Below are 15,473 nucleotides of genomic sequence, written 5' to 3'. Positions count from 1 at the left end.
CAAACTTGAACTATGGAGACGTGAACATTTTGTAAATGATCCACCAACTATCAACCAAACCCCAGACGACAAATATGTACTGTGCATATCAGAAAGGTTTTTTTCTTCACAAAACCAACTTGCTCAAATGTTTCATTTTTTCCCCTTTAAAAGTGTCCTGTACCAAGTCAGGAAGATAGCCATTGTTATATTATTGTTTGTTTATGTGTGTGTTGCATTTTAACGTTGAGTCGTTTGTGTTTTCTCTTATTTTTGAGATATTGAGATAAGACGTGGCACGGTACATTGTACTTGTCTATCCCAAATTAATGTATTTGGTTTTCATGTTATATTTGTTATTCTCGTGATGTTTTGTCTGATGCTTGGTCCGTTTCTGTGTGTGTTACGTTTCGGTGTTATGTCGTTGTTCTCTTATATTTAATACGTTTCCCTCGGTTTTAGTTTGTTACCCCGATTTTGTTTTTTGTCCATGGATTTATGAGTCTTGAACAGCGGTATACTACTGTTGCCTTTTTTTTTTTTTTTTTATCAAATTGCAGATATATTTATATCTTTAAAATAATCAATTGGTTAACTATTCTAATTCATTGCTATATACCATTTGATCAGTTTGTAGAGATGCATGAATTCAAACTTCAATTTGGTAAAAGATTTTAACAATTTGGCCTAATGAAAGCTCAAAGCCTTTCAGGTATGCAGGTATTCCAGTCGAGCCGGTGATAGGGACCGTCTTGCAGTGAGGTTAGAGTTATTTAGCTGCGTATTGAAGGCATAACTGTGACTTTGAGATGGAGAACAGCTATAAAAGCGCTGTTCCTTTGCTTTTATGGTTTTGTTTTAGCTGCACATATACATATTTTCTATCATGGATGTATACGCAACATCCTTTATTTTTCTATTACAGCAGCATAAATAATTAACCATACGATAAAGGTTTGCAACAATGCGCAAAACTCATATCAGAGGGTAGGCTTCAAAAGGCACCGCGATAGCAAAAATTTTTAAAAACATTTCATTGAATACCGGATTTTTCTTATAAATATAACTCCAGTAATCTAATATTTGGTTTTTGAAAGTTTACTTTGATGATTACTTGTTTCACAGGCGTTTGTAAATCGAAGTTTAATTTTATGTACTTTTACTTAGTACTATCATAGCTTTCATACATATTCAATTTGTGACAGTGATGACTACCGAATGAAAAGACATATGCTGACGAAAATATGTAAAATGTATATTGGGATGAAGAATAAATGATTTTAAGCTTTTTTGGATTCGAGCGTCACTGATGAGTCTTTAGTAGACGAAACGCGCGTCTGGCGTATATACTAAATTTAGTCCTGGTATCTATGATGAGTTTTTTTTACCAAAAACAGGCATATTATATAGTTTAGTGGCAGTTAACATTGATAACATTGTTCATGTTTGAAAATCTAAATATAAAACTGAACCTATATCATTGCCTTTTTTATCTAGTGCATAGGTTAAAAACTCAACATCATTTATATTATAACAGGTCCCCCTTCTTTTTCAAGGTAAAACTAGACTAATGTGTCAAAATATATATATAGAAATAAAGAAAAAGATTACTTCTATTAAATGTTTTGGAATTAAGTGTGACATCCATTTTCACTGAACTAGTGTATTTGTGTATATAGGGGGCAGCTGAAGCCCGCCTCCGGTGCGGGATTTTATCGCTGTGTTGAAGCAATATTGAAGTGATTGGGGGGGGGGTGGCCTTGGGGTATTTTTCTACTATTTGGTCGGGTTGGTGTCTCGTCGACACAACATCCGTGTCTATTCTCATTTTCATAAGTGGCACATTCCCTTCTGAAATCATTATTTTTCTTGATGAAAGGGATAGATTTCCTTAACAACGTTTAAAAAAGGATTGTTTATATCCTTTTAAATGTGACATTATTATTATTTCCCTCAAGTATTGATTACACATCTTTGTATGTCCCTTCATAACGTATTTTTAGTGTGTGTACAAAGTATCTGCACAATGCTACATTACCACAATAGATAAAGACAACAGTAGTATACCGCTGTTCGAAATTCATAAATCGATTGAGAAAAAAACCATATCCAGGTTACAAACTAAAACTGAGGGAAACGCATCAAATATAACAGGAGAACTACGACACAACAGAAACACATCATAAAAATGTAACACAAACAGAAACGAACTATAATTTAACAATGGGCATTTTCCGGAATTGGTACAGGAATTTTTTAAGAAAAAATGGTGGGTTGAACCTGGTATTGTGGCTTGCCAAACTTCCCGCTATTATGGTAATGCTCACCATATTAACATAAAAATGACAAAATTACATGACAGGACTACAAAACAAATAAATGGGAGAACATATAGGACAGGGAAACACACGAATAATTTACAGAAGGTACAAGTGAGTCTCAGATAAAAAAAAAAGAAAAAAAGCTCGAAAACCAAAACAAGTACAAAAATTGAAGAGCACTGAGAAACAAATGTTCTAAAAAGTTGTGAGCAATACGGCTATGGTTTCTGCCCGTTATAGGAACATTCTTATTATTAAAACATGATTCATACTTTTGCAAGAAGTAAATTTTATAAAATGACTATAAAATAGATATACAATAAAAGATAAAAAACGGATACATTACATAAAACAACCTAAACCAGCACATACAAATACACAGCCGAGTTACCAAAGCCATCAATGCACAAAGTGTGGTCACATAAAAATAAGATAGAATTAGGATAGAATTCAAGATTAGATTTGTAATAAGATTTGCGTTGGACTCTGATCAAGGTATTAAGAACTTTGTGTTTTCACTATTTATGTACACGATAGTAACTTGTCTTTAATTTAAAGCCAAGGATTACCAAATAGGATTTATAAAATCAATTGTAAAAACTTATGACATATATTTCATTAATTATGGACACATAACGCTATTCCAAACTAGCTAGTGGATATCTGTTCTTAATCACTTGGGGCAATATGCGCAATTGTTTCTCCATAGGCCGTAATGGTAACGTTTTCTTCTGTTGCTCAGCTCATATTATAAACTTGTATATGTATGATGGCTTGTTTCGAAGCTGAGACATTTTTACATATGTGGTTAAATTTTCGGGGTACGAAGTGTGATTCATTTTTCTGTAATTTAGCAAACCCCGAGTATCCTTTCGCGATGTGGCTCCCATTTTTAACACAATAAGTTCTTTGAAATTTTAATACTTTGAACACATTTAATAGCTCCATGGTTTTTACACATTTATTCTGTGTTCCCTTACTTTCTTAATTAACACTAATGGTTCAGCTCAGTCATTTGTTTATCATAGAAATGTGTCAAATATCACTACACAGATATTTTTTGTTTACACGTGACTTTTGTGTTCCTCATTTCAAGGCGCATTAGGGGTATTGTCCCACTTGATTACAGTAATATAAAAAGGATAGTTATTTTAAGACAGACAGCTAGATACCATAAACATACTACGTATACACAAGCCAGAGTCTGAGCTTGATTTGCTATATGATATAAAAACTAAACAGACGAAAAAAGGTCATTTATTCAAAATCATAAAATGCAAAAATACATTTTGCCAATAAAACATTTGACATAAAAGTTCATATTTAATATGACATAATAGTACATAATTACTACGAAATTACATCAACTAATATCATGTCAATTGAATAAATGACAAAGAATAGCAAAGGTGGGGAGAAAAACCTGCCCCATAAACAAACATATATACATATCTACTTCAAAAGATAATATAAAGGGCGGTATGTGGGTGGGAATTTTGAACAAATTGTTTGATAAGAATCACAAGTTAACACATCAAATGCTGATGAAAAAAGAAAGTGACCTTAATGCACTTACACGTGAACTCGTGCTGACCTGCAAGGCCATTGACCAATAAGAAAGCATGCATTGGTCATAAAAGAAATTTCTCTGCACGTGAAAACAAGTTATCTAATTTCAACAATTGATCGTTTAATTAAGTAGGACACTCTGACCCTTTGACCAGACTAGAGACATTATACATTTACAGTAATAATAGCTCACTCTTTTATTTAAGCCGGTTAGTAATAACCATTTAAACAGAATTATCTTCTCTGCTGTCTTAAATTATTATATTCCGCTTAATTTTCAATTAGCAAATAAAACTGGTTTTTCATTTATTTTGAATGTAATATATTTAAAAAATACTGTATAATATTTATAAATTATAATTTATATATATATATAAATATACAAATGCTTTGAAATAGGTCCTTCTGTTAGATTTTATAATAAACTATTCGTATCCGTATACAGTTTGAGAAAGGCATGACCTTCTACAATGCAATTTTAAAAATATCTATCGACAACATGTAGGAACACAACTTAATCTCAATACTTTGGTAGGCTATGTATCAAACTTTTAAGATAAAAATCATTGTTAACTTTTAAAATTATTTTCAAAACTGGAATAATTTCAGGTGAAGCTTCTTCTGATAGTTTTGACCTAACCTTAATGGTCTGTCTTTTGAGAAACCTAGCTGATATTCCCATCGGAGATCTCCTCCCACTTCCGTTAGACGTGAGCTTAGCAGCTGATTTGTTCAGGATGAAGCATAATAGAAATTTAGTAGCACACTCCGATACTGCAACATTATCTAACATAGAATTTCAAGAGATGTGGACTAACATTAGCCAGGTTATAATTTTAAGTTATAGAATTATTCTTAATCGTTATGAAAATTGTTAATACATAGTCACATTTAAAATATTCCATCTCAATTTTCGATCAGTAGTTTATACGATGTTTGAATATTATTTTTGATACATACTATCATGACTATTGTGAAATTGTGTGAAACCATTTTAGAATTGTCAGCCAGATGGCATATCTAATTTAAACACCAATTAAGTGGGATAAATTTTCTCGCGAAATTAACCGTTATCGCAGGTTCGGTATATTATAAACGAATTCATAATACTAAGGGTCTCAATGTATCAATAGCTTCCAGTTTGAACCAGTGGTATTGTAGATAGTCTACTACTAGTCCTATCCAGTCCACGAAAAACAAAAAAAAACATATGGGAGAACCAAGTATGATGAGGTTAACTTATAATTCTGTTTTACAGATCTAACATTTTCGGGTTGATGTTTAGACGAGTTGTATATACATAATGTACACAGCCATTTTTCACCCTCACTGCTGGTAATCCGATGGATAAATCTGTTGTAGAGTTATCACTTGCTCAGACGTACTTATAAATATAATTATTTTCTGTGACTGTTTTAATTTATAGGATCCTTTACTAAAGATGATTAAGCTGATCTGTAAAAATAACATCTCCATGTCTAATATATCATGTATTAGAGTACGACGCTAGATTAAAACTGACGTGGAAAGGTAACACCCGGCCACCAAAAGCTTCATTTTTTAGGAAGCCCAGGTGGTCGTGTGGTCCAGCGGGACGGCTACAGTGCAGATGATTTGGTGTCACAACATCTCAGTAGCATGGGTTCGAATCCCGGCGAGGGAAGAACAAAAATAAATTTGCGAAAGCAAAGGAGTAGGTCCGGTAAGGGTAGATTTTGGCCATAAATTTCAGGTTCATCTAAAGAAAGATTTTGGACTATTTTTAAACGTTTAAGTGTTTATTTCAATTGATTCAATTCGTGTATGTGAAAGATTTTGACTGATTCAGTCATTAAAATCGCTCCGATTCAAGCTTACATATGAAAAATATATCAAATATGCCAAAACACGTCATTTTTCAGATGATTTGCCAAACATGAAAGTGGCTACTTCCGTGTTCATCCTCAACCTTTATATATGTTATGTATTATCATCAAATACAACTTAGATTTCAATATTTTGAATGAACACGAATGCGGGCACTTTCATTTAAGACGGAAACCGTCTAAAATTTAGCTAAATGCTTAAATTGTAAAGTTTTCAGTAATTTAGCATAACTTTATGATGCTAGTACCCGATATTTGTGCATTGTGTTGTCAAAAACAGCCCAAATTTATGAATCAGAAGCATTCTACTTTCCAGTAAATAGTTAAAAGATTACACTTTCACAATTTTGTAAAACTGCTATATTTTGGGGCCAAAAAGGGGTCTAACTGAACCTACTCCTTTACATTATTGTGTTGATGTTTAGACGAGTTGTATATACATTATGTACACAGCCATGTATCACCCTCACTGCTGGTGATCCGATGGATAAATCTGTTGTAGAGTTGTCACTGGTTCAGATGTACTTATAAATATAATTATTTTCTGTGACTGTATCTTACAATAATTTGTAGGATCCTTTACTATAGATAATTTAGCTGATCTGTAAAAAAACCATCTCCATGCCTTATATATCATGTACTGTAGTGCGACGCTTGATTATAACTGACGTGGAAAGGTAACACCCGGCCACCGAGAGCATAATTTTTTATGAAGCCCATGGTGTCGTGTGGTCTAGCGGGACGGCTACAGTGCAGGCGATTTGGTGTCACAATATCTCAGTAGCATGGGTTTGAATCCCGGCATGAGAGGAAAGCCAGGATTCGAACCCCTGCTATATCGTTATACCAAATGTCTGCACTGTAGACCGCTAGACCTCACGACAACCTGGGCTTCATAAAAATGAATCTTATATATATAAATAAAAAAGTCAAGTTAAGCCCGTATGCTGGAAACTTATAAGACAATTATTAAAAGATAATAACGGTTTCAATGCATCACTTTTTTACTAGTACTTTTACTGCTTCCTTGTGACTCATTTTTAAGGTCTTTCTCCTACGTGAGGAAAGACCTAATTGTTTTTCTCATGTTTTTAAGGTCTTCCCTCTAGGCTAGGAAAAACCTTATTGTTTTTAAGGTCTTTCCTTTTCCCGATGAAAGACCTTATTGTTTTTCTCGTGTTTTTTTTTCTTCTTTCATCCAGCATTTGTTTGACATGGCCTCCCCTCGTTTCTGTTGGAGCTATTAGGACCAAATATAAACGATCGGTAGACCTCATCATGAAGTATTACCAGATGAGGCTGTATAGGATTTCATCACCCCCTTTAGAAGTTATCTCCATTTTATTGCTTTTTTTACATGCCCCCCCTCGTTGTTTTTAAAGATATCATGACCTTATTTGGACAATAGTCATATCTCATCATGATGTGTTACCATATTAGGCTGCTAAGGATTTCATCATTCCCTATGAGAGTTATGACTCCTTGAAGCAATTTCTTTCTTTTACATTTTTCTCAAAAAGTATTCAAGATAGAATCGATTTGAAAACGGCAACATGTACAAGACCAGATGGCAATGTTAATAAACATATATAATCATTTTGTTACTAAGCCTTATTTCCCTTTAAAAATTATAAATAAATTTAAAAAAAATTCTATTTCGAAAACCAGAAGTCATTGAGACTTGGAACCTTCACCAATAATCTTTAATTCATGTGACCTTTAATATGCACCCGAAGTCAAAGGTCACTAAAAGCAAAAAAAAAGTACGACGAGCTCTTCATTTTACACAATAATCCCAAAAATGTCCGACCGTCCGTTTAAAAGTTACAACGGGATGATTCTGAAAAAGTATAGTTTTGTGTGCATATCTTTTTAAAGGTCACAGATATCAATGTACTATAAACTGCAAAGATGATCAGTAATTCAAGACCTTCAATTTGAGATCAATCAAAAGGTCATGAAGAAATTTCACCTTGACCTTCACACTATACTATGACCTTGACCTTGTGATATTTGAAAGGTCAAGTGGTTCTCAGTTGAATGGTGGTAGTTCCATGTCTCCAAGACTTCCGGTTCTCAAGTTTGGTATTGCATCATATATTTGATGATTCATTGTGACATTGACGAACTTTGGAATTGTCCTAATTCATTTTCTATAACGTTGTCCTTCAAATGCAGATCATTTATCATTTAACAGATTTGAGATATCTATTGTCGTTTTAGAGATAATGCAGTTTGAAGTTTTGCGAGCGGAGGCATGTTTTTATGAATCAACAAAAGCTTACCACTTAATATGTTTTAGAAATTAAAGAGGTTAACATAGTTATGTGTAAAACATTCCATGGAAATAAACACCAAAAAAATCAATTTGAAATTTTTAAGTTTTGCATTGACTTTGTAAGTTTCATAACTTCTATTTAAATTATATAGATTGAATTGCATCATTATTTGCACTTTGTTAAATTGGGTCATCTGATATATCAAATTGAAGGTCTTAATAAACTGTTCTGAATTAAAAATGTTTTACTTCTTTTTTTATCCAAGGGGATTTAGTGCAAAAATTCAAATTTCTCAGATGGTGAGGTTGTCGCATATCAAATGAAAGAACATACATGTAAAGCGTACATTTCAAATTTCAAATTAACATCCCCAAAAATTGGTTGGGTTGATTGCAAAAATAAATCTTTTAAGATAGGGTTGTTGTATATCAAATGAAAGGTCATGATGTGTTCATTTCAAATATCAAATTCCTGACCTCCAAAAGTTAGTTGGATGGGGTTATCAAGTGCAAAAAACAAATTTTCTAGAACACAGATTATGTTGTCGCATATCAAATGAAAGATCATCAAGTCTATGTTACATTTTGTTCCCGAGGACATCATCAGCCCAGTAGCAAAACTACAATTGCATGAACTTACGAAGATCAAACAGGAAACTGGCTCGGACGTCGCCCAGTATAAAAAGGTCCTAAACAGACGTCACTATGGACACGGTGTCGTCTGATATGGCAGGTGTTCCCTCATCACCAGACATGACCAATATCTCAAACACAACTCATTCAGATCATCGTCCTAGTGACAATAACAATATTACACATATACAGCCATGTTCAGTTCTCCTTAAAGACATTTTGGTTTTTGATGACATAGTACAACACTGTCGCATTTCAAAATGTGAGACCAAAGGCTGCAAAACTTGTGCTATTTTAATTACAGATGATAAATTCACTAGCAATTTGACCAAGAAGTCATATTTTACCAGATGTTACGATGATCTTAATTGTAAATCGATAAATGTCTTTTACGGATTAGAGTACAACCTTTGCGGATTGGTATACGTCGGTGAAACCAAAGGAAGGCTAAACAAACGTATGTGCGGTCATAGATCAGACATTAACCTCAATGCTAACGACATTCTATTCCAGCATTTCAATCAGCCCGATCATTCCATCGTTTCTATGACAGTTCGCATTATCGAAAAGATATACCATAGCTCTAACAATTCTTATATTTCAACGACTCTCCGTAGACAAAAAGAAGACTACTGGATTAGACAATTGGGAACTGCAACACCTTATGGCTGCAATGACAAAATTGATGGTATAGGTATTCTATCTAGTCCTTCGTGTAACTCGGTGAATGTGATGAATATTTTCAACTCTACTCCTCGACGTAGACGTAGTCATGGTCATCGTCATTATACATCACCTTCTCTGCATGATGTCTCTATTAATGACTTGCTGTCATTCATACAAAAGCCGTTAGGTATTCATCCCATTCGCACGAAACTTTAATCGTTACCTCTTTCAAAACTTCATTCTCTGTTCAATTTATGTGAATCCATTGTTACCAACCCTGATTCAAACCAATACAAACTTCAAGCTATAATTTCGAATATTGCAAGTCACAGACTTTTCAAGCCAGTTCGCATTGGAAAAGATGAGAAAGAGAAAAGATCTTTTCTAAATCTTTCCTTTGCCAACAAAAGTCTCGATGGCATCAACCTAGGCAATATCCTTCATCATAAATTAGTTCAATCAAAAATACCTCCTTATTTCAAAGACCAGTCTGTACCAATAATTTCTTATACCTATACCAAATCTATTGCAACTAAAACTTTCAATTACAAACGTGTTTTGTAGGATCTCGATATTGACGACTTCAAGTCTAAACCTCCCGATTTCACTTGTGCTAGTTCCCAATTCACATATACTCCTGCTGGCCACGTTATTACCGGTGACCTTAACATTGTTAATAACACTTCTCTACGAAATGTGTTATCAAAAGGTCCAAAATATCGTGAGCCTAAATCCATCAATTGGAAATACAACTTTAAAATTCTGATGGATTCAGTCGAGGATTATGCCAGGCAATGGGCTAAGCGCGAGAAGGAAGACGTAGACACTCTTTCCGAATGGATTAAGGCAGTGAGGTCGTTGATACAAATCAGAATTAAGAAACTGAATGAGTCCATCAATGCCCACGCTACGTCAATCTTTAAAGACCCAAATGTTGCAAAAGGCCTATCCAACCTCCATGACAAATATGTTGTTGTCCCCGCTGATAAAGCACCAAATAACATCGTTTCTGTGTGTAAAAGTCATTACATTAACTGCTTGATAAACGAATTAGGTATTGACAATTCACTTGGAAACTCAACATATACCCTCACGACACTTACCAAAGAGGAAATCCTGGATATTCATAGGTCTGTTCTATGTTACTTTGGAATTTCAACCAAAGATGAAGAACTGGATCTTCCATCACTGTATTGGATACCTAAACTACATATGTGTCCTTACAAACAACGGTATATTGGTGGGTCTTCCAAGTGCTCCACAAAACATATTTCTAAATTATTAACATCTATTTTATCAGCAATCAAAGACGGGCTTCAAATTTATTGTGAAACTACCTATTCTAGAGGTGGCGTGAATCAGATGTGGATATTTAAAAATACCAAAGATCTTTTAGAGTACATACAATCTAACTCTCTTTCATCTTGTAACAGTATTAAAACATTTGACTTTTCTACTCTTTACACTAGTATTCCACATTCCAAACTAAAAGACAAATAGAAAGATTTGGTATTACTTTACTTTATAAAAAAGAATGTCCAACGTAGATACAAGTATCTTGTCTAAGGGAGGGATAAATCTTACTTTGGAAAGAATCACTCTGATTCAAACAAAAAATTCTCTGAAACTGATATTATCAAGATGCTTGATTTCTTGATTGACAACATATTTGTTACGTTCGGAGGACGTATTTTTCCAACAGACTGTCGGCATTCCAATGGGAACAAACTGTGCACCTCTACTTGCCGACTTGTTTCTTTATTATTATGAGGCTGACTTCATGCAGGAACTTCTTAGGAAGAAAGATAAGAAGTTAGCAATATCCTTTAACTCTACTTTCCGCTAAATAGATGATGTTCTTTCACTATACAATTCAAAATTTGGTGACTATGTAGAACGCATCTATCCCATCGAACTAGAGATAAAGGATACTACAGATACAGTAAAGTCGGCTTCATATCTTGACTTACATCTAGAAATTGACAATGAGGGTCGGTTGAAAACAAAACATTACGACAAAAGAGATGATTTCAGCTTTCCAATTGTGAACTTTCCATTTCTAAGTAGCAACATTCCAGCAGCACTTGCATACGGGGTATATATCTCCCAATTGATACGATATTCCCGTGCTTGCATTTCCTATCATAATTTTCTTGATAGAGGGTTGCTGCTTACAAGGACGCTATTAAACCAAGAGTTCCAAAGGATGAAGTTGAAATCATCCCTTCGTAAATTTTACGGACGCCATCACGAGTTGGTTGACCGTTATGGAATAACCGTTTCACAAATGATATCGGATATGTTCCTTACGTCGTAACCACAATCCCCTTCCCTTTCATGAATGTGACCTTCCGAATTAGACTATTTACCGGATTTGTAATCACATAAGCAACACGATGGGTGCCACATGTGGAGCAGGATCTGCTTACCCTTCCGGAGCACCTGAGATCACCCCTAGTTTTTGGTGGGGTTCGTGTTGTTTATTCTATAGTTTTCTATGTTGTGTCATGTATGCTATTGTTTTTTTGTTTGTCTTTTTAATTTTTAGCCATGGTGTTGTCAGTTTGTTTTAGATTTATGAGTTTGACTGTCCCTTTGGTATCTTTCGTCCCTCTTTTACAAAAATCATACTTCCGATCTCGAAAATGTAGGCGGATGAGGTCATTAAGTGTAAAAAAAGGTTTCAGAAGGTAAGGCTTGTCGTATATCAAACGAAAGGTCGTACAAAGTACATTACGAAAACATCACTTTTACTGGAAAGACCTTTCAATTGTTTTACTAACAATTGAGATATTTATTATCATGAGGCTGACTTCATACAGGAACTTCTTAGGAAGAAAGATAAGAAGTTAGCAATATCCTTTAACTCTACTTTCCGCTATATAGATGATGTTCTTTCACTAAACAACTCAAAATTTGGTGACTATGTAGAACGCATCTATCCCATCGAACTAGAGATAAAGGATACTACAGTTACAGTAAAGTCGGCTTCATATCTTGACTTACATCTAGAAATTGACAATGAGGGTCGGTTGAAAACAAAACTTTACGACAAAAGAGATGATTTCAGCTTTCCAATTGTGAACTTTCCATTTCTAAGTAGCAACATTCCAGCAGCACTTGCATACGGGGTATATATCTCCCAACTGATACGATATTCCCGTGACCGACCGTGCAAGGGCTGTATAGCCAGTCAAGGTCGTTAAAAACTTCCATTTGTTGTATTCCCGTGCTTGCATTTCCTATCATAATTTTCTTGATAGAGGGTTGCTGCTTACAAGGAAGCTATTAAACCAAGAGTTCCAAATGATGAAGTTGAAATCCTCCCTTCGTAAATTCTACAGACGCCATCACGAGTAGGTTGACCGTTATGGAATAACCGTTTCACAAATGATATCGGATATGTTCATTACGTCGTAACTACAATCCCCTTCCCTTTCATGAATGTGACCTACCGAATTAGACTATTTACCGGATTTGTAATCACATAAGCAACACGACGGGTGCCACATGTGGAGTAGGATCTGTTTACCCTTCCGGAGCACCTGAGATCACCCCTAGTTTTTGGTGGGGTTCGTGATGTTTATTCAATAGTTTTCTATGTTGTGTCATGTGTACTATTGTTTTTTTTGTTTGTCTTTTTCATTTTTAGCCATGGCATTGTCAGTTTGTTTTAGATTTATGAGTTTGACTGTCCCTTTGGTATCTTTCGCACCTCTTTTACACATATCATACTTCCGATCTCGAAAATGTAGGCGGATGAGGTCATTAAGTGTAAAAAAAAGTTTCAGAAGGTAAGGCTTGTCGTTTATCAAACGAAAGGTCGTACAAAGTACATTACGAAAACATCACTTTAACTAGAAAGAACTTTCAATTGTTTTACACACAATTGAGATATTTATTATTATGAGGCTGACTTCATGCAGGAACTTCTTAGGAAGGAAGATAAGAAGTTAGCAATATCCTTTAACTCTACTTTCAGCTATATAGATGATGTTCTTACACTTAACAATTCAAAATTTGGTGACTATGTAGAACGCATCTATCCCATCGAACTAGAGATAAAGGATACTACAGATACAGTTAAAGGGCTTCATATCTTGACTTTCATCTAGAAAATGACAATGAGGGTCGGTTGAACACAAAACTTTACGACAAAAGAGATGATTTCAGCTTTCCAATTGTGAACTTTCCATTTCTAAGTAGCAACATTCCAGCAGCACTTGCATACCGGGTATATATCTCCCAATTGATACGATATTCCCGTGCTTGCATTTCCTATCATGATTTTCTTGATAGAGGGTTGCTGCTTACAAGGAAGCTATTAAACCAAGAGTTCCAAATGATGAAGTTGAAATCATCCCTTCGTAAATTTTATGGACGCCATCACGAGTTGGTTGACCGTTATAGAATAACCGTTTCACAATTGATATCGGATATGTTCCTTACGTCGTAACTACAATCCCCTTCCCTTTCATGAATGTGACCTACCGAATTATACTATTTACCGGATTTGTTATCACATAAGCAACACGACGGGTGCCACATGTGGAGCAGGATATGCTTACCCTTCCGGAGCACCTGAGATCACCCCTAGTTTTTGGTTGGGTTCGTGTTGTTTACTCTATAGTTTTCTATGTTGTGTCATGTGTACTATTGTTTTTTTGTTTGTCTTTTTCATTTTTAGCCATGGCGTTGTCAGTTTGTTTTAGATTTATGAGTTTGACTGTCACTTTGGTATCTTTCGTCCCTCTGTTACACATATCATACTTCCGATCTCGAAAATGTAGGCGGATGAGGTCATTAAGTGTAAAAAAAAGTTTCAGAAGGTAAGGCTTGTCGTATATCAAACGAAAGGTCGTACAAAGTACATTACGAAAACATCACTTTTACTGGAGATACTATTTTTTTTTCATCCAGCATTTGTTTGACATGGCCTCCCCTGGTTTCTATTGGAGTTATCAAGACCAAATATTGACCATCGGTAGACCTCATCATGACGTATTACCACATGAGGCTGTGTAGGATTTCATAATCCTCTTTAGAAGTTATCTTCCTTTTATTGATTTTTTTTCAACATGAACCCGCCCCCCCCCCCCCTCGTTGGTTTTAAAGTTATTATGACCTTATTTAGGTAGACGTCATCATAATTTATTACCATATGAAGTTGCTTAGATTTCATCATCCCCTTTGAGAATTATGTCCCCTTGAAGCAATTTCTTTTATTTGCATTTGTTTTTAAAAGTATTAGAGATAGAATTGATTTTAAAATGGCAGCATGTACAAGAACAGATGGCAATGTTCATAAACATAAACAATTAACTGTTACTAATAGTTATCAAAGGTACCAGGATTATAATTTAGTACGCCAGACGCGCGTTTCGTCTACATAAGACTCATCAGTTACGCTCATATCAAAATATTTATAAAGCCAAACAAGTAAAAAGTTGAAGAGCATTGAAGAACCAAATTTCCAAAAAAATTGTGCCAAATACGGCTAAGGTAATCTATGCCTGGGATAAGAAAATCCTCAGTTTTTCGAAATATTAAAAATTTTGTACACAGGAAATTTATAAAAATGACCACATTATTGATATTCATGTCAACACCGAAGTGTTGACTACTGGGCTGGTGTTACCCTCGGGGAAGAAACGTCCACAAGCAGTGGCATCGACCCAGTGGTGTAAATAGTTATCATAGGTACCAGGATTATAATTTAGTACGCCAGACGCGCGTTTCGTTTACGTAAGACTCATCACTGACGCTCATGTCAAAATATTTATAAAGCCAAACAAGAAAAAAGTTTAAGAGCATTGAAGAACCAAAATTCCAAAAAAATGGTGCCAAATACGGCTAAGGTAATCTATGCCTTGGATAAGAAAATCCTTAGTTTATCGGAAAATTCAAAATTTTTTAAGCCTTAATAAGAGTTATTTCCCTTTAAAAATTATAAATAATTTTTGAAAAATCTTTTTCGAGAACCAGAAATCATAGAGACTAGGAACCATCACCAATTATCTTTAATTCATATGACCTTTAATATGCACCAAAGGTAACCGAGTGCAAACAAAAAGTACGCTGCAATTTCAAGCTTACATATTTACAAAACGATAAGACTTTGCTGAATACATATAGAGTGTAAATTGTTCCTCTCGACGAGCT

The 15,473-nt window shown here is 34.7% G+C and overlaps 1 protein-coding gene and 1 long non-coding RNA gene across 2 annotated transcripts in view; both read left to right on the top strand.

Moving 5' to 3' along the window:
• LOC134681003 (uncharacterized) overlaps positions 1-15,473 on the top strand; it is a 73,411-nt gene that overhangs the window by 37,953 nt on the left and 19,985 nt on the right. The window lies entirely within an intron of this gene.
• LOC134681002 (uncharacterized) overlaps positions 1-15,473 on the top strand; it is a 47,764-nt gene that overhangs the window by 21,983 nt on the left and 10,308 nt on the right. The window contains exon 3 of the mRNA XM_063540340.1: positions 4,479-4,696. Within this exon, the coding sequence (XP_063396410.1) occupies positions 4,479-4,696 (218 nt within the window). The remainder of the gene's footprint in view (positions 1-4,478; positions 4,697-15,473) is intronic.

Source organism: Mytilus trossulus, chromosome 8 (genome assembly GCF_036588685.1).
Source record: "Mytilus trossulus isolate FHL-02 chromosome 8, PNRI_Mtr1.1.1.hap1, whole genome shotgun sequence".
Lineage (NCBI taxonomy): Eukaryota > Metazoa > Mollusca > Bivalvia > Mytilida > Mytilidae > Mytilus > Mytilus trossulus.
Note: the sequence above shows the minus strand (reverse complement) of the source record. Positions and strands in the feature narration are given on the sequence as shown.